At 38.2% G+C, this 19442-nt stretch overlaps 2 protein-coding genes across 3 annotated transcripts; both read right to left on the minus strand.

Annotated features, from left to right (window-relative positions):
• Positions 1-395: 395 nt before the first annotated feature.
• On the minus strand, positions 396-6531 carry LOC144199389 (uncharacterized). The gene is made up of 5 exons (XM_077720990.1): positions 6201-6531; positions 2560-2692; positions 2266-2453; positions 1854-2115; positions 396-1780 (listed from the first exon to the last, which is right to left on the minus strand). The coding sequence occupies exons 1-5, from the start codon at positions 6258-6260 to the stop codon at positions 1620-1622; spliced, it is 804 nt and encodes a 267-aa protein (XP_077577116.1). The 5' UTR covers positions 6261-6531; the 3' UTR covers positions 396-1619.
• A 698-nt stretch (positions 6532-7229) lies between these two features.
• Positions 7230-19236, minus strand: ankrd28b (ankyrin repeat domain 28b). 2 transcript variants are annotated; one of them, XM_077720963.1, is made up of 28 exons: positions 19013-19236; positions 16789-16872; positions 16317-16395; positions 15859-15929; positions 15581-15781; positions 14804-14891; positions 14138-14280; positions 13799-14011; positions 13510-13588; positions 13314-13428; positions 13103-13185; positions 12944-13007; positions 11975-12043; positions 11759-11899; positions 11428-11539; positions 11309-11335; positions 10658-10732; positions 10383-10584; positions 10189-10276; positions 9984-10101; positions 9633-9852; positions 9474-9561; positions 9272-9355; positions 9023-9168; positions 8846-8928; positions 8604-8686; positions 8271-8362; positions 7230-8191 (listed from the first exon to the last, which is right to left on the minus strand). In XM_077720963.1, exons 1-28 carry the CDS (start codon positions 19037-19039, stop codon positions 7908-7910), a joined length of 3159 nt encoding a protein of 1052 aa, XP_077577089.1. In that variant the 5' UTR covers positions 19040-19236; the 3' UTR covers positions 7230-7907. The 2 variants fall into 2 exon arrangements, with proteins under 2 accessions (XP_077577089.1, XP_077577091.1); XM_077720965.1 differs by lacking the exon at positions 11309-11335.
• Positions 19237-19442: the final 206 nt, after the last annotated feature.

Genomic DNA, 19442 nt, shown 5'->3' on the forward strand with positions numbered 1-19442 from the left:
AAAGGCATGCATGTTAAAGTTATTTCCACCGCTTTTATTAAATGTATTCAAAAGAATTCGTACAAATAAATTTCACAGGATACATACTAAACCATACATTTGCAAAAACCTCATTAGTAGGGAAAAAAAGATAAATAAAAGTACTACTGTACATACAGGTGTGTAATGAAATTGAGTATTATAGCTTACAATAATATAAATTAATACTAACTGTATAGTACCACTGATAAAAAAAATCACAAGAGCTAACATGTTTACGCATCTCATTGAGATGCTTTTTGCACTTACATTTTAAGCAAAGGAGAATTATAAATGTATAGTTCCTTATAACTAAAGCAAGAAATGCCTTTCAGGAAATGGGGTCCTTAGTCTCAATGAGGACAAAAGACCAGATGTTTAATGTTCAGAACTTTCTGTTTATTCCAGCCATAAAATGTCAGTTTACTAAATTTCTACAGGAAGTTTAAGAAATGTATGAGAACCAAGTCTTCTGCAAAACAGCAATTGCATCTGAATAAACACATTTTATGACTGACTAAAAGTGGGAAGTATTGCGTATGGTTGAAAATATGTCTTTAAGCTTTTGGGGGGAAAAAAAGAATGGTAGTGTTTAATTAGATTTCTTTTAAAATTATTATTATTATAGAGTATTGCATTATTCCAGACTAGACCTGCAGGACAGTCCCTCAATGCAAAGTTGTTATTATAGGTGCATACAGTTGGCAATTGTAATGGAATGTGGTTTGGCTTTGCTTGCTGCACTCAGTCATCACAGAAAATATTACTGCAAATATTAAGAATAATCAACGAGGTTGACATACTTTGCGTGCAAAATCATTATGAATATAATGTATAGACTGCAAATGTTTTCTCTCTAAAAAGGTTTTTGGGTGAAAAAATGTTAAAATATAAAATACACGACAAGCTACAATTTCAAAAAACAAGAAAAAGAAAGTATGTGGATTTGTTACAAAATGAGATTTATATTTAAAAAAAAAAAAGTTATGTACCTGCAGAGGAACCCAATCTCGCGTACCAATACTGGACAGAATATGGAATCACATATCCACTAGTCACAACAACAAAAAAACATTCAGAGTCAGCAAAAAGGGCTTAAACGAAATGTAACAACACATGAAATCTCACCTGGAACGAAAACCGTCATAGGGCTCAAACTTGGGTTCTTTGGAATGCTAGTACCGCTTCATGACATCGGACAAAACACAACGGTGACCTCCTTTTTTAAAAATTTCAGTAAACTTCATAACTATTTAACCCAGCTGACGCCATGACAAGTCTATCTAAAGCAGGCAGTGTGAGTTTAAGGCACAGTGTCAAATAGATTTTTCTTTGACTAGAATGGCTGTGATCCTGTGAAACGCTAGACCCACATTCACTCCTTTTTCAACTAGGAATAATATGAATGCATTGCATTTGAATTCTTCCATTCAGCAAAAGAATTGGGCTGACTTAAGACAGAAATGTGAACAGCAATAGAGAATAGTGATAGCAGAGGGTACACACAAGTAGGGGATTGTGCACCTATTCGCGGAGGTTGGGAAATGATCCGTTATCAGTCCGAACTGACAAGTGATGATATTATTGATTCATAGTCTCTATCAGGCGTAAAACTCCTTGGTTGGTGCTTTCTTGTAAGTTGTGGAAAGTTTGCTGTCCCCGAGGTCATAGCTCCCTTCATCCTTCTTCTTCATGCGGTAGGCGAGGAGGACAAGAAGGAAGATGGCACAAAGCAATCCGACCACGACGCAAGCTATCACCGCTGGAAAAGCAGAAAGAACCATTGGAATGTTGTTTGTAACAATAAATATGTAACACAATGTGTGTTAGCTCACCTGCCAGCACTTCTGTTCTCTCCCACATGCTCTCAGATGTCACATCATTGGGAGAGTCAAATAATCTGCTGCCTCGACCAATGAGAATTTCATTTGTTTCAACTTCATTTACGTCTTTATCTCCTCCGTCTTTGGTAGCCGAGGAGTCGTCCCATCTATCCAGGCTGTTGTCCTCGTCGGGTTCTCTCTTAACGTCTACAAAGGTGGAGCTGGGAGTGGGAGCGTCTGTGAACCAGTCAGCTGTTGGTCCTTCTTCCGCCACCTAAATGGAATAAGAAGCAAGGATTGGCCAAATATGCACAGAATGTATTGCTTAACTTCTTAATAATTAGATGATGGAACTTATAGGGACATACTTTGGCAAGCACTGATTAAAAGGCTCTAGTAATACAAAGGAGGTCTGTGTTTTTACCTCCTTGTCCTTGGTGTCCTCAGGGTTTGCTTTTGTTTCGCTGTCTGTCTCTGTGGTCGACAGATCGCGACTGTCTGCTACTGTAGTTGGTTGATTGTGAGCAGAACCTGCTGTTGTCGGAGTTGGGTGCATTTCTTTTTCTTCGCTTCTGTTCGAAAAAAGTGTTTTGTTCTCCTCGTCTTCTTTTCCTATAAACAGTAGATTTGTAGAAGTCACTTTCAATTTAATGGTTTAGCAAAGTTTCAATGATCTAAAACAAACTGATATGTCATCCAAAACAAAGAGTCCACCTACCGTAATCTCCGGATCCTGAACCTGAGCCAAAGTCATCCCCATCTTCATCATCAACTGGGAGGTCACCCGATGTTTGACCCTCGATGTAAATGTCATCTCCCAAAAATGAGAGAGACTGGGACGAGACCAGCTTCTGAGAAGAAAACGTGATAATTATGATCAAATATCAGTATCCATTATTTTGGCCGAAGCAACAATTTAGAATAGAAAATATAGAGCTGATGAATATCTAACTACATTTCATTGACTAGTTGACCTTTGGTTTCTGAGAATACCGCTATGTCAATAAAGTGATAACATAGTGAGGCAAGAAAAGAGGTCATAGTTTGAAGTACTGCTCAGTTTCATTTCACATCCAAAGATTTGCAACATTGCAACAATGTTGCCATTTAAAGAAGTTTTACACAAAGCCAAGGAACGATAAATTGCAAAAATAATTTTCGGGGTTTGGTCCTAGCAACATTACCTTCGTAGAATGCAGCGATAAGCCTGAAATTTAGTAAAATACACACAGATGAATGTGGCCTATTGAGACGTGAAGTATGCACTTCTGGTATGCATGCAATGCTTCCACTAATACGGGTGCTAACGCGGATGGATCCGAGCAAAAGGAAGGAAAGGTCTTATGAAACAGGTGTTTAAAAAAATAAAATAAAATGAGACATGTCCATTAAAGTTCCTCTGATTCATAGAGCACTACTTCATTATTTGACACAAAGCAGATGTGTACTATCATATTGTGGTGTAATACTCAAACAAAAGATTTTCATGAACTAAAGACAACATGTTAATGATTAGCCAAATGTTGGAAGAGACACTTATTAAGTCGATAAATCAGGATCTAAGACAATGACTCAATGGATTGGAATTATTTTCTAGAAAACACATTTAAAGTCTAATTAGAGCTTATTAGTAAAACAATTACAATGAAAACGACTTATTCCCACCCTGTTTATGGTTACGTGGAACTGGAGCCTATCACAGCTGAGTCAGGAATCACGTGAGAATTGAACCAACGTATACGTTGACAAAAGCCAGGCGAATGTAGCACGGCCAACTTCACTTCCCGCTGAGAACCATAAGCTATAAAAAACGATGCCTTTAAATATGTATGTGATATAGGAAACTCGTGGAAATTGAGGAACCTTTTTGTTGTCAAAGGAGAAGAATGGTGCGGCTGGAAAACCGCAATGATTTTGACTTCATGTGGTCTTTAGCCTCTTTTTATTGAAAAGAAGCTTCTCACACCAGTGCCTACTTAATACACAGACGCTCTACTGTGCAGGGAACAGTTAAACCGTGGTGAAAGAAAGCAGGATTCCCTTTTATGGTGATAGAAGCTCACCTCACTGTGACCTCAGGTGCTTTCATCTGTTGAACAGCAAAAAAAACTGCCTCCCATCTTCTTAAATATCACACATTACACACAAATATCACATCAACTAGATGGAAGCAGAAGCCAAAAGTGGACTTACTCTTATGTTGTGGGCAAAACACCAACAGAACAAAGCTACCAACAAATATAATACATTTTACTAGAACACCCTCATTCCAGAGAGTTGCTATAATGCCTGTTTACATGGAAACCAGACATCTGGAAAACATACATGGCGCCTCTGACACACACACAGATCATACAGTATATATAGCCATCTGGTAGCCTGGTGCTCTATCATGATTGGAGTTTGCTGGAAATAGCTTTGTGACAGTTGTAAAACATTAGTGTATACATGTGATTGGCTCAGGAAAATGCATTTCGCGATAAATTCTCACTTTGGTTAACTGTTATTACGGAAAATATTACAGTATTTCTAACATGGGCCGATAAGTCAATAATAATGACTGACACATGGTAGCATGGTCGTGCAACCACCTTGAGTACACAGCGGGACGGCAGCAATGCCGTGTACTTTATGGTCCATGTATGTATTTTTCATACTGAAATCTTGCTTCACCTAGAGATGGGTTTATAAATTATCTTTAACTGAAACAGTAGAAGCTTTAAAAATGGTTGTAGTTTGGCCATATCCTCCTTCCATTCAAGGGGCAACTAGGGGAAGGGCCATTTTTTCTGCTTTTTCCGTGTATGGTAGCTATTAAATTTAATACTCCACTAAAATGCCAAGACAGTAGTCTGAAATTTCACACACAAGATGGATGTGAATGTTCACTGTGATTTCTAAAGTGAAGGCAGCAAATATGACAAAAGAATACTTTGGTAAACATTACCAAAACATCTGATTTGCACTATGTTAGGCTTTCCTTGCGAAACTAGTGAGGATAAGTGATACAGGAAACTAATGAACGTTAGGCATACATGCGACACATTTGAACATTTTTTTCAACCAGCCTACCATGGGTGTTTTTGGAATGTGTGAGGGAACCAGAGTACCCAAAGAAAAGCCACTAACTATGGTGCCTGAGAATATATGTAATCTTCTCATCAGGAGGCCATTGGCTAGATTCAAACCGTAAACCTCACACCAGTGTCGCTTTAACCTTAAAACTTAAAAGTACTGGCTTTCTTCATGTACATTGGTTGATTTTATTTGATTTTTTTTTTTTTTTGGACAGACTTCTCTTGCCTAATGATGCATCAATGTGAACTTTGGATTGCAAGCACCAAACTTAGGACATACTGTGTGTACAACAATGGAAGCAGATGTCCTCGCAAGTCTCCCAACTTCAGTATGTCCCACGCGGATCCAAGCCTGCCTGAACTAGCCCAGAGGAACTCACGGTGAGTCATCCATCCAGAAAATGACACAAAAAACAACGTACATCCTGTCACGAGTACACAACCCACTTCGATGTTCGTCATTCACATGGCAGCAACATTGCTTGATGACTAACCAGTCATTCTAAAAACCACATTCTTCAACAGAGATAATTTCAGAATACGACAGAGGGAATCGTGCCTAGTCATTTTAAGAAACTTTCTCAGAGATCAGATTTTTTTTAATCCATAAATCTATGGTCTCATGTTAAAAACATACAGTCAATTTACTGTATATGAGGAAACAGCATCAACTAAACTTTCTCTTAACATTCTCAGATGTTCTGCTTTATAAAATCCCAAGCTCACGAGTTCTAGAAACCATGCGTTTTATAATAAGTTGTAAGTTTGACTGTACATGATGTGATTTGTTTAAAAAACGGAATCTTTTGTCCCTGTTAACTCTCCCCCCTTCCCCCAGCAGCATTAGCATGCTTCCAGGTGTTTTCCAGCTTTACGGCACACGGATAGAGAGGAAAAATAACGTTGTTTTCTGGTTAGTGAGGGAAGAAAAAGTATGTGGACGTCACTTAATTCAATTTAAATCTTAGTCCAACATCTGGGAATGAGAACGCGGTGGCTAAGATTTGGGGGAAAGAAGTCAAAAGAAGCAAACAAAATGATCCCGAGGCGAACTTGACACCACTAACCACCTACACGTGAACGGAAAAGGCTTTGACTGAATATTAGTCGGTGGAAAAGCATATTTATCGCTAATTTAACTCGTAGAGATCATGTTTTAAGCGCTGCTAGACTGCGCAAAAAGTTCTGACAGTAACTGAATACAAGAATGGATCGTTAAAAATGTTTTTTTTAAATCAAAGTAAGATGTAACATTCCACGTCAAGTAATAAACTGTACTTACTTTTTCACTTATGAATCCAGGGGCCAGCCCGACGAATAACAACAACCACAGAGTCCTCATCTCAGTTTTCAGCGAGACGACGATAACTGGAAAAAGCCAAGAAGCTATAGGAAGTGTAAATCAAGAAATGTGCGTTTAAATCGAAGTTAAGTCCTGAGATTTAGCAGTCGCGTTTTAGTCGGTATTTTCGACTAACTGATGAAATCTCTGCTTTACAGCGTGAGGCAGCTGGAAGAGTCGGAACGATTGTGTGGGACTGGAGTCGCGCAACTCGAAAGTCTGGAAAAGTTGTTTGGTCTGGCAAGGCAGCGTGACGCCACGGTGACGTCACCACGCACTTGCGTCACCTTAAGTGGAAGTTGGAGGCGGGGTTTATTGCGAGATGCTTGATTAATAAATCCAGGTACAGGTGCAATGCCTATATTTGGCATTACTATCAAATATAGTTTAAAAAATGACGTCTATCACTATCAACCAATGCATTTTATAATAATAATTTCAGTCAACCATGTTTTAATGTATGCCACATGACTCATTCAATAAAATTAAATTGCCAAATGTACTTGAACATTAATTGAATTTTAACTTGGAATGTGAACTGTGGTATTTTGTGGTTTTGTGTATCATATGCAATACATCCCTAAAGATGAGTCACTTCCATGTGCATCTTATTTCTTTATTACCCATAAAATATACACCAATCTAAGTACTGAAATAATTCATTGTAACTTGGACTTCACAGTTCTTTTTTTTCCCCTATGAGCATTAGTTATATCCCAGCTGAAGAAAAAACATGTTCATCAGGAATCAATTAAATGTACATATTTGCAGTCATAAAAAAATCATTTCTAAAACAACAATGGAGCAAGCAACCACACTTAATATTTGATGAGAATTAAATTCAGTTCTGTCCTTGATTTACACCCCAAAGTCAACAGTGGCTCAGTGCTTCATTACTTACCTAATCACTGTGCTTTTACACTTCCCAACCTCAGCAATTAATGAAGGCACAAAATGACCACATATATATCGGAGCAAAAAGTAGACAAATAATTTATTCTCGAGACTAAACCAGGATGGACAGATCAATACACAAGGGTGATAACATAGTCTAATGTAAATTATTGTTCTTTTCAAGAGCATAGGGAGTTAAAGACAAGGATATTTGAACAATTTGATCTCATTTGAAACACAAACAATTTCCCTCCTGTGTGACAGACTTGAAAGGGCAAGTGCATTCTGAAAGATGTAGTAGTGCGTAGACTCTAACTCTAAAATCACACGAACATCTGAAAATCGTTAAACTGGCTGAACCGTGTCCAGGGGAAAAAAAATCAAAGGATGCACACCCCTAACACAAACAAACAAACAAAACTCATGCATACTTAATTAAAATTGGGTTAAAATGCATCTGCATTTTACATTTTTTTTTTTGGTCCATGCTGGTTAAACTTCCTGCGAGGTGCTACCGTCCTTCCGTCAGCATGTTATTGCAGTAAAAAGGTTGCTCTATGCCCATTGAGTGCAATCACTTATCAAGTGAGTCAGTGTAGCCTTGTATCAGCTGGAAGGACATCTGGTGCTGGATGAGGTCGGGAGGGGATGACTCTTAAGGCTGAAGAGGTTAAGTCTTTTCTTCTGCCCTACCAAGCTGGCCCTGGGTGAACGTTTAAGACACAGTGTGCGTTTTGAGCAGTCTTCTGTCTTTCAGTACGTCTCTGAGTCAGAATCATTGAGCTCTTCGTCTTTGTAGAAAACATCGTGATGGCTGATGTTGTTGAAGCTGCAGTAGGAGCTGTGCTGGTCACGCAGCACAGGTAGGCTATCAAAGGTGACACTTTTGGAGGGGCTGGTGGTGTAGTGGTTAATGGCACTGAAAGGGAGGGGAGGGGCCTGGGTGCAAGGGGACACAGGCATCATGGTGGCCAGGATGAGGGCGAGGCAGTCTGCAACATCTTTGTTGGGGGCACAAGCCAAGGCGGGTGTGTAGCCTGAGGGCAGGATCAGTGTTAATTAAAAGATGTATTGTTACATGTTTGTCAATTGCGAGCATTTGGGTGATACATTTACCATTCTCGTCCACGGCAAGGACACTGGCTCCTTTTGCGAGCAGCTCTTGAACCACCACCGTCAGACCATTCCTTGCAGCTACGTGCAAAGGCCTTGAATTGGGGAGGGGGGGAAAGGAGTGGATAGAAAGTTAGAGTTTACAAAAAAAGTCTCATAAGATTCCATAAGAGGCCCCAGGAATTTGGAAAATAGTCAATTGCATAAGTTTGGCAATGTTAAATGAATATTTCATATTACCCACAAAGGTCAATTAATTTAACCCATGTTTTGTTCATTTAAAATTTTACATTCAAAGTTGTTTGTCAGGCTCTAAACAAGCACTGTAATACATACGTCTGCAAGGCAGCATTAGTGGCATTGATGAGGTTTCTGTCTGTAATTTTCTCCAATATCCACAAGGCACTGGTTTCATGGCCCTGTGAAACGCAATATGACATTTATTATTGCCAGGAATGTCTAAAGAACTAAGAAGAGACAAGTTAAATGATCAAATAACGCCTTCACATGCAATAGGACAAGCCAAGAGCGGCATAAAAGCAAAACACAGCTCTCTAGCGGTTATATATGGTACTGACCTTACTGCAGGCCAAGTGAAGCGCAGTGTTCTTAACGACATCCTGAAGAGTGAGATCAGCTTTTGCACTGCTCACCAAGAGCTCTAAACAGTGAAAATTACACATTCTTTTAACTCAACAATATATATGGAAGTTTTGTCTTTTGCATATATATATATTTTTTTGCAATCTGCATACCGACAGCGTTGGTTTGGCCATTCTCAGCAGCCATCATGAGTGGGGTCTTCCCAACACCATCCACACTGTTGACCTGAGCGTTGTGGCTCAGCAACAGCTGCAGGCATTCAACGTGGTCCGTGAAGGCTGCAGCATGTAGAGGTGTCCTGATCGTAGACCCGATGAGACATATCACAGTTTGAAAAACTGTTGACTTCTTTAAAAACCTTTATCCAACATTTAATGTACAGATCAAGCTAAATATTTCACCTGTTTTTGCTGTCTTTGGCATTGACAATATCAGGGCCCAGCGTGTCTATAAGCATCTCTGCAGCACCTTCATTGTCACGGATCCTTGAGAAAAATAAATAGAAATATAAATATAGATAGATGTTTGTATTATTGTTTTTCTTTTGTTTTTAACCCCCCTTTGATGGATCTTGCCATCAACTGCAATGCTTTGATAACTTACACAGCACAATGGAGTGGTGTGAATAGATTGCCTTCTGCTTTTTGGAAAACCTCTTGCTCCAGCAGAACCTCCACACACGTGTCGTGACCTTCAAAAATAAACCCACATTGTCTACTGAGACACAAATTTACAAAATAGCACTCTTTGCAGTCCACAAACCATTGTAGCAGGACCAGTGCAATGGTGTATAGCCTTGGCTGTCCGTTAAGACTGGAGGTGCTTCGACGGACTGGGCAGCATGCAGCAGGCCTCCCAGTACCCCAATGTGACCACACGCTGCAGCCAGATGGATAGGTGTGCGTCCTTTACAGTCCTGCACCAGAAAACTGGCGCTGTGCTGAAGCAATGCTTCTACACATTCCTCATGACCAGTTACAGCCTGCAAATAAGAATTGAATTAAGAATGGTTCAAGAATTGTTGATCTTTTATTAACAGATAAATAAAATGATGCCCTTTTAACCTTTTGATTGTGTAACTTATGTATTTGTATTTAGAAAAGATTCACTTACTCCTCTATGCAGAGCCGTTCTACCCCATTTGTCTTTGGCTTCTACACCAGCTCCCTTATTCAACAAAGAATATACACAGTCCGTGTGTCCACTCAAAACTGAGAGCATTAGAGGGGTTCTGAGAACAAGCCAGGATAAAACAGTTTTAAAAGTTTGCCATGAACTTGTATCACCATATTTCATGAATAAAAAAATATGAACTTACTGTCCGTTACCATCTTGAATGTCCACTGCACTTTGAAGATCAGCATTTCCAATCAGCAAACGTAAACATTCTAAATGGCCATTAGTAGCTGTGGGAATTGATCAGAGAAAGACACAATTTACAATATTGTCAGAGTTTCGGCATTCCAAATCACCCAAAAAGAACCAACTGAATGATTTACTCCAGATTCATACCTGCAGCATGAATAGGGGTACGTTTTAAGATGAAGTCTTTCACCAAGATGGAAGCACCTTGGTTGATTAAAACATCCACACACTCTACATGGCCCTTAAATGCAGCTAAGTCTAGAGGTGTGCGCCCTTGGGTGTTTCTCACATTCAGATCCAACAGGGATTGCACCAGAACCTCCATGGCTTGGTGGTGACCATGGTATGCCTGAAATGAGCATTAGATTTATATTTTCACATCGGAAAAAAAACATTTTCTTGGCGGTGAAAATGTGACTCACAGCAAGGTGCAAAGGGCTTATCGGCGCTCGTACTTCAGAATCATTGAGGATGTCTGTCCCTGAGTTTTCCATTAACTTGTAATGCAAATGATTAAAAATACAAATGGGAAAATATTTGGTTAGTTCTGGAGCTCAGGTGACATCAAAACACACAATACATCTAAATACAGCATTTCCTCAAACAGTGGCCATGGGACTAGAAAGAGGAATTTATAGTAATTAAAAATGATCCAATTTGAGTGGAATCCTTACATTTGAATATATTTTCTATCATTTAAGAATTGTGTTTAGGTGGTGCTGGACTAAAAGTGTAACTGTCTCAATATTTATGATTTACATGCAGCTGGAGGCAGACATAACAGTCAATCACAAACCACATAAATGTATGTGGAAGTAACAATTTGGAGAATTGAAGTTTCACTTCACTTGTTGCATAAGTGTAGACTGGTGTGTTTCATTTGTGTTTTATTATATTTGTAGTATCTTTTTAGACAAGTGCATGCCAGAGTGCTAAGTGTAAAGAGAAAATCCCCCAAGTTTTTTGCTCATGTTGACTCCAATTGGACAAAAATATGCATTTATCTTTGAAAGTGGCCACAATTTGAAGTGATGCCAAATGCAAAATGAAGATTATTTACAAATTCTACTCACCACATCTAGTGGGGTTTCACTTGCAATCTAAAATGATTAGGGAAATTTTAGGCTACACCTATATCAATACGAATCAAGTACAATTGCATAGGCTTCAGTAAAAAAGATGATGCTCTCACCAGCTCTAGACAGAGGCGATGTCCATATGCAGAGGAATAATGCACAGCATTGTAGCCCTGATTGTCCCGGATTCCTGGATTTGCATCATTACGCAGTAAATATTCCAGGCACCTAGAGAAGAAAAAAATGCTTTAGGTCTATAACTGAAGCATTTCTGTTATTGATTATTCTGATCAATAACAATAGGATTGATTTTTTAACCTTTTAATCGGAAAAAAACGAGACATAACTAGCCATCAATATAACAGGAAAGAACAAACTGTAATGTGTGGAAAAAAATCCAATGACATATTAGTAGATGGATCATTTCATGTTCATAGCATTACTGACTTTCCATCTGTGTCAGAAGCAGCAGCGTAGTGGAGAGGAGTGCAGCCCCTCTCGTCAATGTCATTGACGCTAGCCCCAGAGCCCACCAGGGCAAACAGACACTGGTAGTTACAGTTGGCAGCAGCGTAGTGCAGAGAAGTCCTGTAAAGACAAATGTTGCTTAGCTCTGACTGTTTACACTCGAAAACAAAATTACCAATACAACAGGAGACAAACCTGCCAAAACTGTCTTTTTTATTGAAGTCTGCCCCAGTATTGAGAAGTGGATTGAGACATTCCAGATTTCTAAAGATGTGACAAAGGACAAAATGATTGAACAATGACTTCATTGTTAGGATGAATGAATTGATTCAAGTATTTTTTTTACATAAACTAAACAATTTAAAATTAAAAAAACGATTTCAATGAAGTTTGGACATTTGTGTTAAACAAATTAAGACAGAACCTGTACAATTATTCCAAATCATGGTCAACCTAAATCCCTAATTGAATGCACTACAAAGACTGATGATGATTTCCTGTTCAAACTGACAAACCGTTGTTTATTTTATTTTACAAAATATTAATTGATTTGGAGGTTTATCCTGCAAGACTTTCCAAAACAACTGGGCCAGGGTTATGGTTACCAATGTGTTATATATCACCTGCTGCTTGCATTTCATGATTTCTCCATTTTCTTTTAATTTTCTAGTGATATAATGGACTGTAAATGATGAACTTCCTAAATTATTTTCAATTGTACATTGAGGTACTGTTGTTAAACTGTTGGACTATTTTTCACACACTTGTTCAAAAAGAGGTGAACCTTGCTCCATCTTAACCAGTGAATGACTGAACAATTCAGGGAAGTTCCCATTATATCCAAAATTGGCACACATCTTTTCCCAGTTGACCTATTCAATTGCAGGATGTTCCAAACAGGTGTTTGATAATAATTACCTCATTCTTTTATGCTAAATGTCTCAGCTCTTTTGAAACGTTTTGCTGGCATAAAAATTAAAATTAATGATTATTTGATAAAAAAAAACAATGGTATATCAATTGCAACATTAAATATATCTTTGTAGTATGTTGAATAATATATAGATTGATCATGATTTGAAAATCATTGTATTCAGTTTTCATTTTTGTTTGACACAGTCCCAATTTCTTTGGAATTATGGTTGTATTTGTAGTGATATTCACCCTCCAGCAGCTGCAGCGTGTAAACAAGTCCTCCCAAAGTCATCAGGCGTGTCTATATCAAAACCTAATGAAGGATGATGACCAAAATTATACAACTTGAGTGCAAGGTAAGTACAAGTATTGTAATAAAAACAAAATGTAAAAAAGTATTGAAATTACCTGAAGACAGAAGCCTTCGACAGCAGTCAGAGAATCCACTCAGAGCAGACAAATGCAGTGGGAACATACCGTGCACCCCTCTTCTGCAAAGAAATTCAATGTCTAAGCTAAGGTGTCCTCAAAACAAGAATAAAGTTGAAAAATGTTGCAATGATTTAATATAGACTAGGTGTATTACAGCTCTCAACATTTTTTGACATGGCTAACTCACTTGGCGGTGTCAGCTCGGTTGGCAATGAGCGTATTGATGAGGAGCTCGTGTCCATATCGTGCAGCAATATGCAGCGGCGTGTTTCCATTCTTATCCTCACAGTCAACTTCAGCACCTTATGTAGGAGTAAAGTAAATCTAGCCTTTAGGTTCAATTATACAATTACTGATCATTTACTGTCAATTGACAAGCTCACCATTTTCAATGATTGCTAGGGACCTTGAGAATCTTCCATGAATTGCAGTCATATGTAGGGGAGTTTTTCCATCCATACTCTAGAAATTAAAAAAGAAGCATGCTTGTAAAAAATGTGCACCTAAACAAATTTGGAACTGTAGTAGCCTTCGAGATTAAAGATGATCAAGCCCAACTCCTCTTATTCAACCCTTGGCGATTACCAGACTGACAATTCACACAATATTGTAGGATTGGCATAGTGCACAATTAATGCAATTACATATCCTGATAAACATTCATTCCCACACCTTGATGTTGACGTCAGCCCCATTGCAGACGAGCAGCTCCAGACATAGCTTGCCTTGCCGGGAAGCAGCAGTAAAGTGAAGGGGAGTGAAACCCTTCTCGTTCACCTGGTTGATGTTTGCCCCACACTCTATGAGCTCATTTACCACTACATCTTGACCATTGTAGCAGGCCACATGGAGTGGCGTGTTGCCATATGTATTAGGGTCATTGATCTAAAAAAAACAACCATGTAGAGGAGCTGAATTTAGAAAGAGCATGTTTATGTATAGGAGAGCCATGATGCTATTGTAAATGGAGACTCAAGCATTAAGTACTGTTTAATAGTGGGTGGAACTTACGTCCACCCCCAAGTCCAGGAGGTATTTGACAACACTGATCATCCCACTGGAGGCAGCTGCATGCAGAGGTGTGTATGATTTCTTATCTTTGCAGGCCACTTCAGCACCATGAGACGCAAGAAGCTTTACCACCTCAACGTGACCTGAGGGTTTAAATGACCATACAGAATTTAGCATTATTCTATTTACTGAAGATGCTTCCATCAACACATGAATAGTACTATCCCTACCACAGTATTCACCCTCAAATGTATCCATTTACTTTTAGGTAATTTTAATTTAAATATTTACTACAGTTAGGTATTTTTTCTTTATTAGCATATATTGAAATATCTTTTTTTTTGACAAACTTCAAAATTTGGTTGCTGCCATATGAACGTTACACCATCAAAAACTTCCTCGGTTTTATGTACGTATTTATAAATCTGCATTCACCAGAATAAGAAAAATAAATGATGGTATACATCTGTGTGAACTGCAAACTACACAAACTATGTAATGATAGTAAAAACAAACTACTTTGAGTTTCTAACATTAAATGTATTTAAAAAAGCACATATTTCATCAGATGTACTGTACTGTACAAAAGATTTGCTGCTTACAAAGTTCAGTTCAATGTTACACAGTGTACTAATTATATAACAGAACAAGTGGATTTATTTTTACCCATGTAAGCTGCCCAATGGATTGCACGCCGATCCTTCTTGTCGAATGCATTGATGTTGGACCCTCTCGAGAGCAAGAGCCGCACCATCTGAAAATATCAACAGGCGGAGGCAAAATCCAAGAAAAAACGAAATTAGTCATAGTTCATAATTAGTTGCGGCATAATGAAAATCTATTTAGAATTTGTTGTATTGTACATTTATACCATAAAGTTTAGTCACTTAACAACTAAGATGAAGGAAATGGACAGGGTGGTGTCATTTTCTAAACTTTTCATCTAACTTGGATTTTACCCCAAATCTTGGAAGACTATTTTATGAATCAACTTTGTTATTAAGTAGCACAAATGAGAGCATTCACATTAACTATTAGTGTTTCACTAGAGTAAGCTTGACTAAGTCTTGAGCATTAATACTTGATTAGAGCAGGCATTTCCTCACCTAAAATAACTAATCCACAGTGTCATGCATCCGGTACATAGTTATTTGGGCGCTGTATGCAGTGTTTGCATAAGCTAACATGGTGTGGAAAGGGCATAAAAAAATTATGGAAACATGTTTATGAACTATGGATGTTATATGATTAATTTATTTTTTTATGCCTCTGTAGTAGTATTGTGATTGTGGTTTGGTTTTGTTGCATTTTTAAAACGGTATCAAATTTAGGGTGGTAGCTGTTCAAGTGGCTTGTCTTTTCATTGAATGGTCTAGGGTTTGAATTTGACGAATGAATTAATGAATTTGCAATTTGTACTGTACTACAAATTCACTGAATTACCTCGAGATGTCCACTAAAAGCTGCGTGATGTAGCGCAGTGCGGCCTGCTCTGTCCGACACGTTCACATTGCTTAGCAGAGGGACAAGTGCTTCAGCACAGCGAACTGCTTTGTTGGCCGCGGCGATGTGCAGCGGCGTCTGCCAGTTCTTGTCCCGGGCATTTACGTCTGCAGAATGTTTCAGCAATACTTGTACAGCCTCCTGCCACAAAACATCACATGCTATTATATATGAAATTGAGTGCTTATTCACATGAGGGTTTGGCAGGATTCTCATACCTCACTACAGGATGCAACAGCTCGGTGCAGAGGAGTGAGCCACTTGCTATCTTTGGCATTTACTCTGGCACCTAAAGGACAGGTCAGGGAACAAAGAGACAGTCTATTTTTGGACTTTTCTGGTACGTGGACCACTTGCTATAAAGGTAAACTGGTTCGCACGGCCATACAACTTAAAAAGAACATGGGAAAAAAAACTCTAGTGATATACAGGTGTAAGAATTTTCTGAATTACCATTAAATGCTTATTCTCTCATTATATCTAAAATTGTTGCAAGATCATGAATCGAAAAAAATTATATTGGGAAAAGGGGGTATTTAATTTCCTTAACTGGAGTGCTAGTAATAATAGTATTTGTGTAATGGGTGTAGCCACTTTGCTCACAAACATGCACTTTGAAAATTGTTTCAAAACCCAAAGTAATATGTTCATATTTGCTTTGCAAAATAAAACAAACCTGAGAGGATCAGAAGTTCAATAATTTCTGCATCCCCGAGGTAGGCAGCAGCATGCAGTGGTGTCCGCTTCTCATTGTCCTATAAGAAAGATAAACTATATGACAAGGTTCTAATATTTGTTGACAACAAATATGCTGTATTTTTAGGTCATTATGAACCCCCCACAAAAAAAAGGGATAAATAGTCTGTAATCCTGAACATATATAGGGAGAAAATAACACCAATACTGACAAAAAAGGAGGAAAAAATTAATAATGAAAAATAAAATCGAAATATATATATATATATATATATATATATATATATATATATATATATATATATATATATATATATATATATATATATATATATATATATATATATATATATTAATGTAATGGAACACTGCCTGTTTTACACTGAATAGCAGTGGCATGAACCAAGTAAAATTGAGTTTAGAAAAAATCAAACGAAAACAATAGAGATTACCTGGGCATTCACATCCTCCTTTTTAAATATAAGTGAGCGTACTTCATCAGGGTCCACATTGAAAATTGCTTTCAGCAAAGCAGGCTGTTGGAAAAAAATAACACCGTTTAATGTCAATTTTCTCATTAATGCAAACATATGGACACTTGCAGCATACATCATTGCAGTATCCATTAATTTTCTATACCAACTATCCCCACAAGAGTCACGGGGGTGCTGGAGCCTATCCCAGCCAATTATGGGCAGCAGGCGGGGGACACTATTAATTGGTTACTAACCAATTGCATGGCACAAGTGTTCCACATCCTCAAGAATCACTATGCACATAGGACTCATCTGTTCTTTGTCATTAATCCGAAAAAGGTTGGAGGATTATTGGAAGGAATTAGCAAATCTGCTAAATAGGGCAATACACTTAGAGGCCGCACAGTACTTTCCGATGAACATTCCAAACAAAGTGATGACACATAACAACAAGATATTTCTTTGTGAAACGGAAATGAAAGCGGCACTTGTTGGCAGTTTTTTAGAGGAATTAAAGTCCAGATACAAGCTCATAATTATGTCAAAGTTAAATAAGGACAAACAAAACACTGAATCTTTGTTTCTTTGACAGAAAAGAAGAGTTGACAATGAAATGTCCAGGCTTTTATAGGTTAGGATAAGACTTTATATTCTTAACTAAGAACATTATTAGGTGGGTGGACGCCATTAAACAGAATAATCAAACAAGTTCTAATACCGATTTACAAGGCACCTCTTTATAAGACTGCCAGAACAGAGTGCATGCAAATCTACCAGAAGAAATTTGCCTACAATCCGAAATACTCTACTGAGGCACTGGATCAGTGAGCCAGGGAGTAAAGAGGAACAGCTTGCCTTGTATCTCTAAAAGCTTGAGGGAGAAGTTACATTGAACCTTCATTGGCTATGTTTACATGCAGGCAATTTCCGGGTACTATTTAGATGCATGTGGATACAGTGTTGTAGTACTCGATCGCTTGATTTCTGTCTTCATCTTGACACATAGCAATGTCAGCATTAGGTACAAATAATGCAATTAATCAAATACATTTTGAAATTGCAGCAAAATCTGCAAAACTATTTCTTGTCTTCATGTAGATCTTACACACTTACACACACACACACACACACACACACACACACACACAGACACAGACACACTAAACATTCATGACTAACTCATCCAAAAGCTATTCCTGCGTTTCTTACTATTTCCAACAAAAGCCATAACAACCCAACTTGAGCATTTTGACCTTGAGTTGTAATAGACATGCCTTAAATTGAATAAACTCACGAGTGATGATAAGATTGTAAAGAAAAATAAACAAGTGTATTTTCATACATGTCAGTTACAATGACCATGTCAGGCCAACAAGTGGGCAGTGTTTTTCCTCTGTGTCTCTCTTGATGCTTTCTGTGAGGGACAAATCCACGTTTATTTCCAGCTGCACCGTCCAACCAACCAACTGCTGCCAGTGATTTCCTATACCCGTTCAGAAGCACAACTGCGCAACAAATTGCCTCATTCTGGCCTTTATTACGGGTACCATGGAAACAGCACTTACTAACATTAGATCATTAAAACACAACATGGGATGCATGATCTAGTTTCTTAACAGTATCGGGACATGTTTGATAGAACTTACCTCATTACTCTGCTATTTTTTTACAAAGATATGCTACAATGGCACAGTTCTTATGAAAAATAAACAGCTATGGAGGCTAATATATAAAGTTACATGCATTTAAACGTCACAGGCAGGACTGTAGTGCAGGTTGTGTTGACATGGTATGATTGTCCAATAGCATTTATTCGAGTCAGTTACTAATCGCAAACTTTAAAACCAAGTCAAGCAATTAATAAATTGTTTTAAATTACACGTCAGTCAACGCATAGATCAATAGCGGTGAACCAGTGACTGGCAGATCAGCAATCCTGTTAGCAAGTTAGGTTAGTTGAGCATGGGTCTCCATGCATAAATGATCACCAGTACAATAAAATCTCTCTTCTGATATTCTTTAAACAACTGCGATGTCGCGGGTTAATGTCGCAAATCAAACGGCAAGTGCAGCTCCCCACGGAATGAATGGAAACAGTCATATACCATAATAAATTTCACTGAAAGTACTAATATAGTAGCTAGCACTAGCTAGTCAAACGTTATGTTTAACTCCAGTCTCCCTTTGGAACAGCTCTTACCTGGTCTCGAATTTTGAGAACCACCATATTTCTGTGGTTTTGAATGTTTTCATGCAGACCTATTATGGGTTGTCTGTTCGTCTCCTTAACAAAGAACAGTGTGTGTTTGATCTAGTTGCTGCCCCTGCCGATGGTCTGCTGGAGGCCTAGCGTGACACTAGCTTAGCTACCATAGCCTGATTGCATGCAAGTAGCGGAAACTCCATAACATTACCGCCGCCATATTTCGCCTCCCAAAAACAAGCATTTTCATTGGTCAAATATTTTTCGTTGCAGAACAAAAAACACGATTGGCTGTTGCTGGGTGACGCACATGACCTTTTCTCGCTATGGTTTGACAGCACGTGCGTTGTCATTTTCACGGCAGTTAAATCAAGTTTTCGTAGTGAAACGTCTTTACTATCAGTATTTTCATAAATAATTAGTTTCC

This window comes from Stigmatopora nigra, chromosome 7 (assembly GCF_051989575.1).
Source record: "Stigmatopora nigra isolate UIUO_SnigA chromosome 7, RoL_Snig_1.1, whole genome shotgun sequence".
NCBI classification, from domain to species: domain Eukaryota; kingdom Metazoa; phylum Chordata; class Actinopteri; order Syngnathiformes; family Syngnathidae; genus Stigmatopora; species Stigmatopora nigra.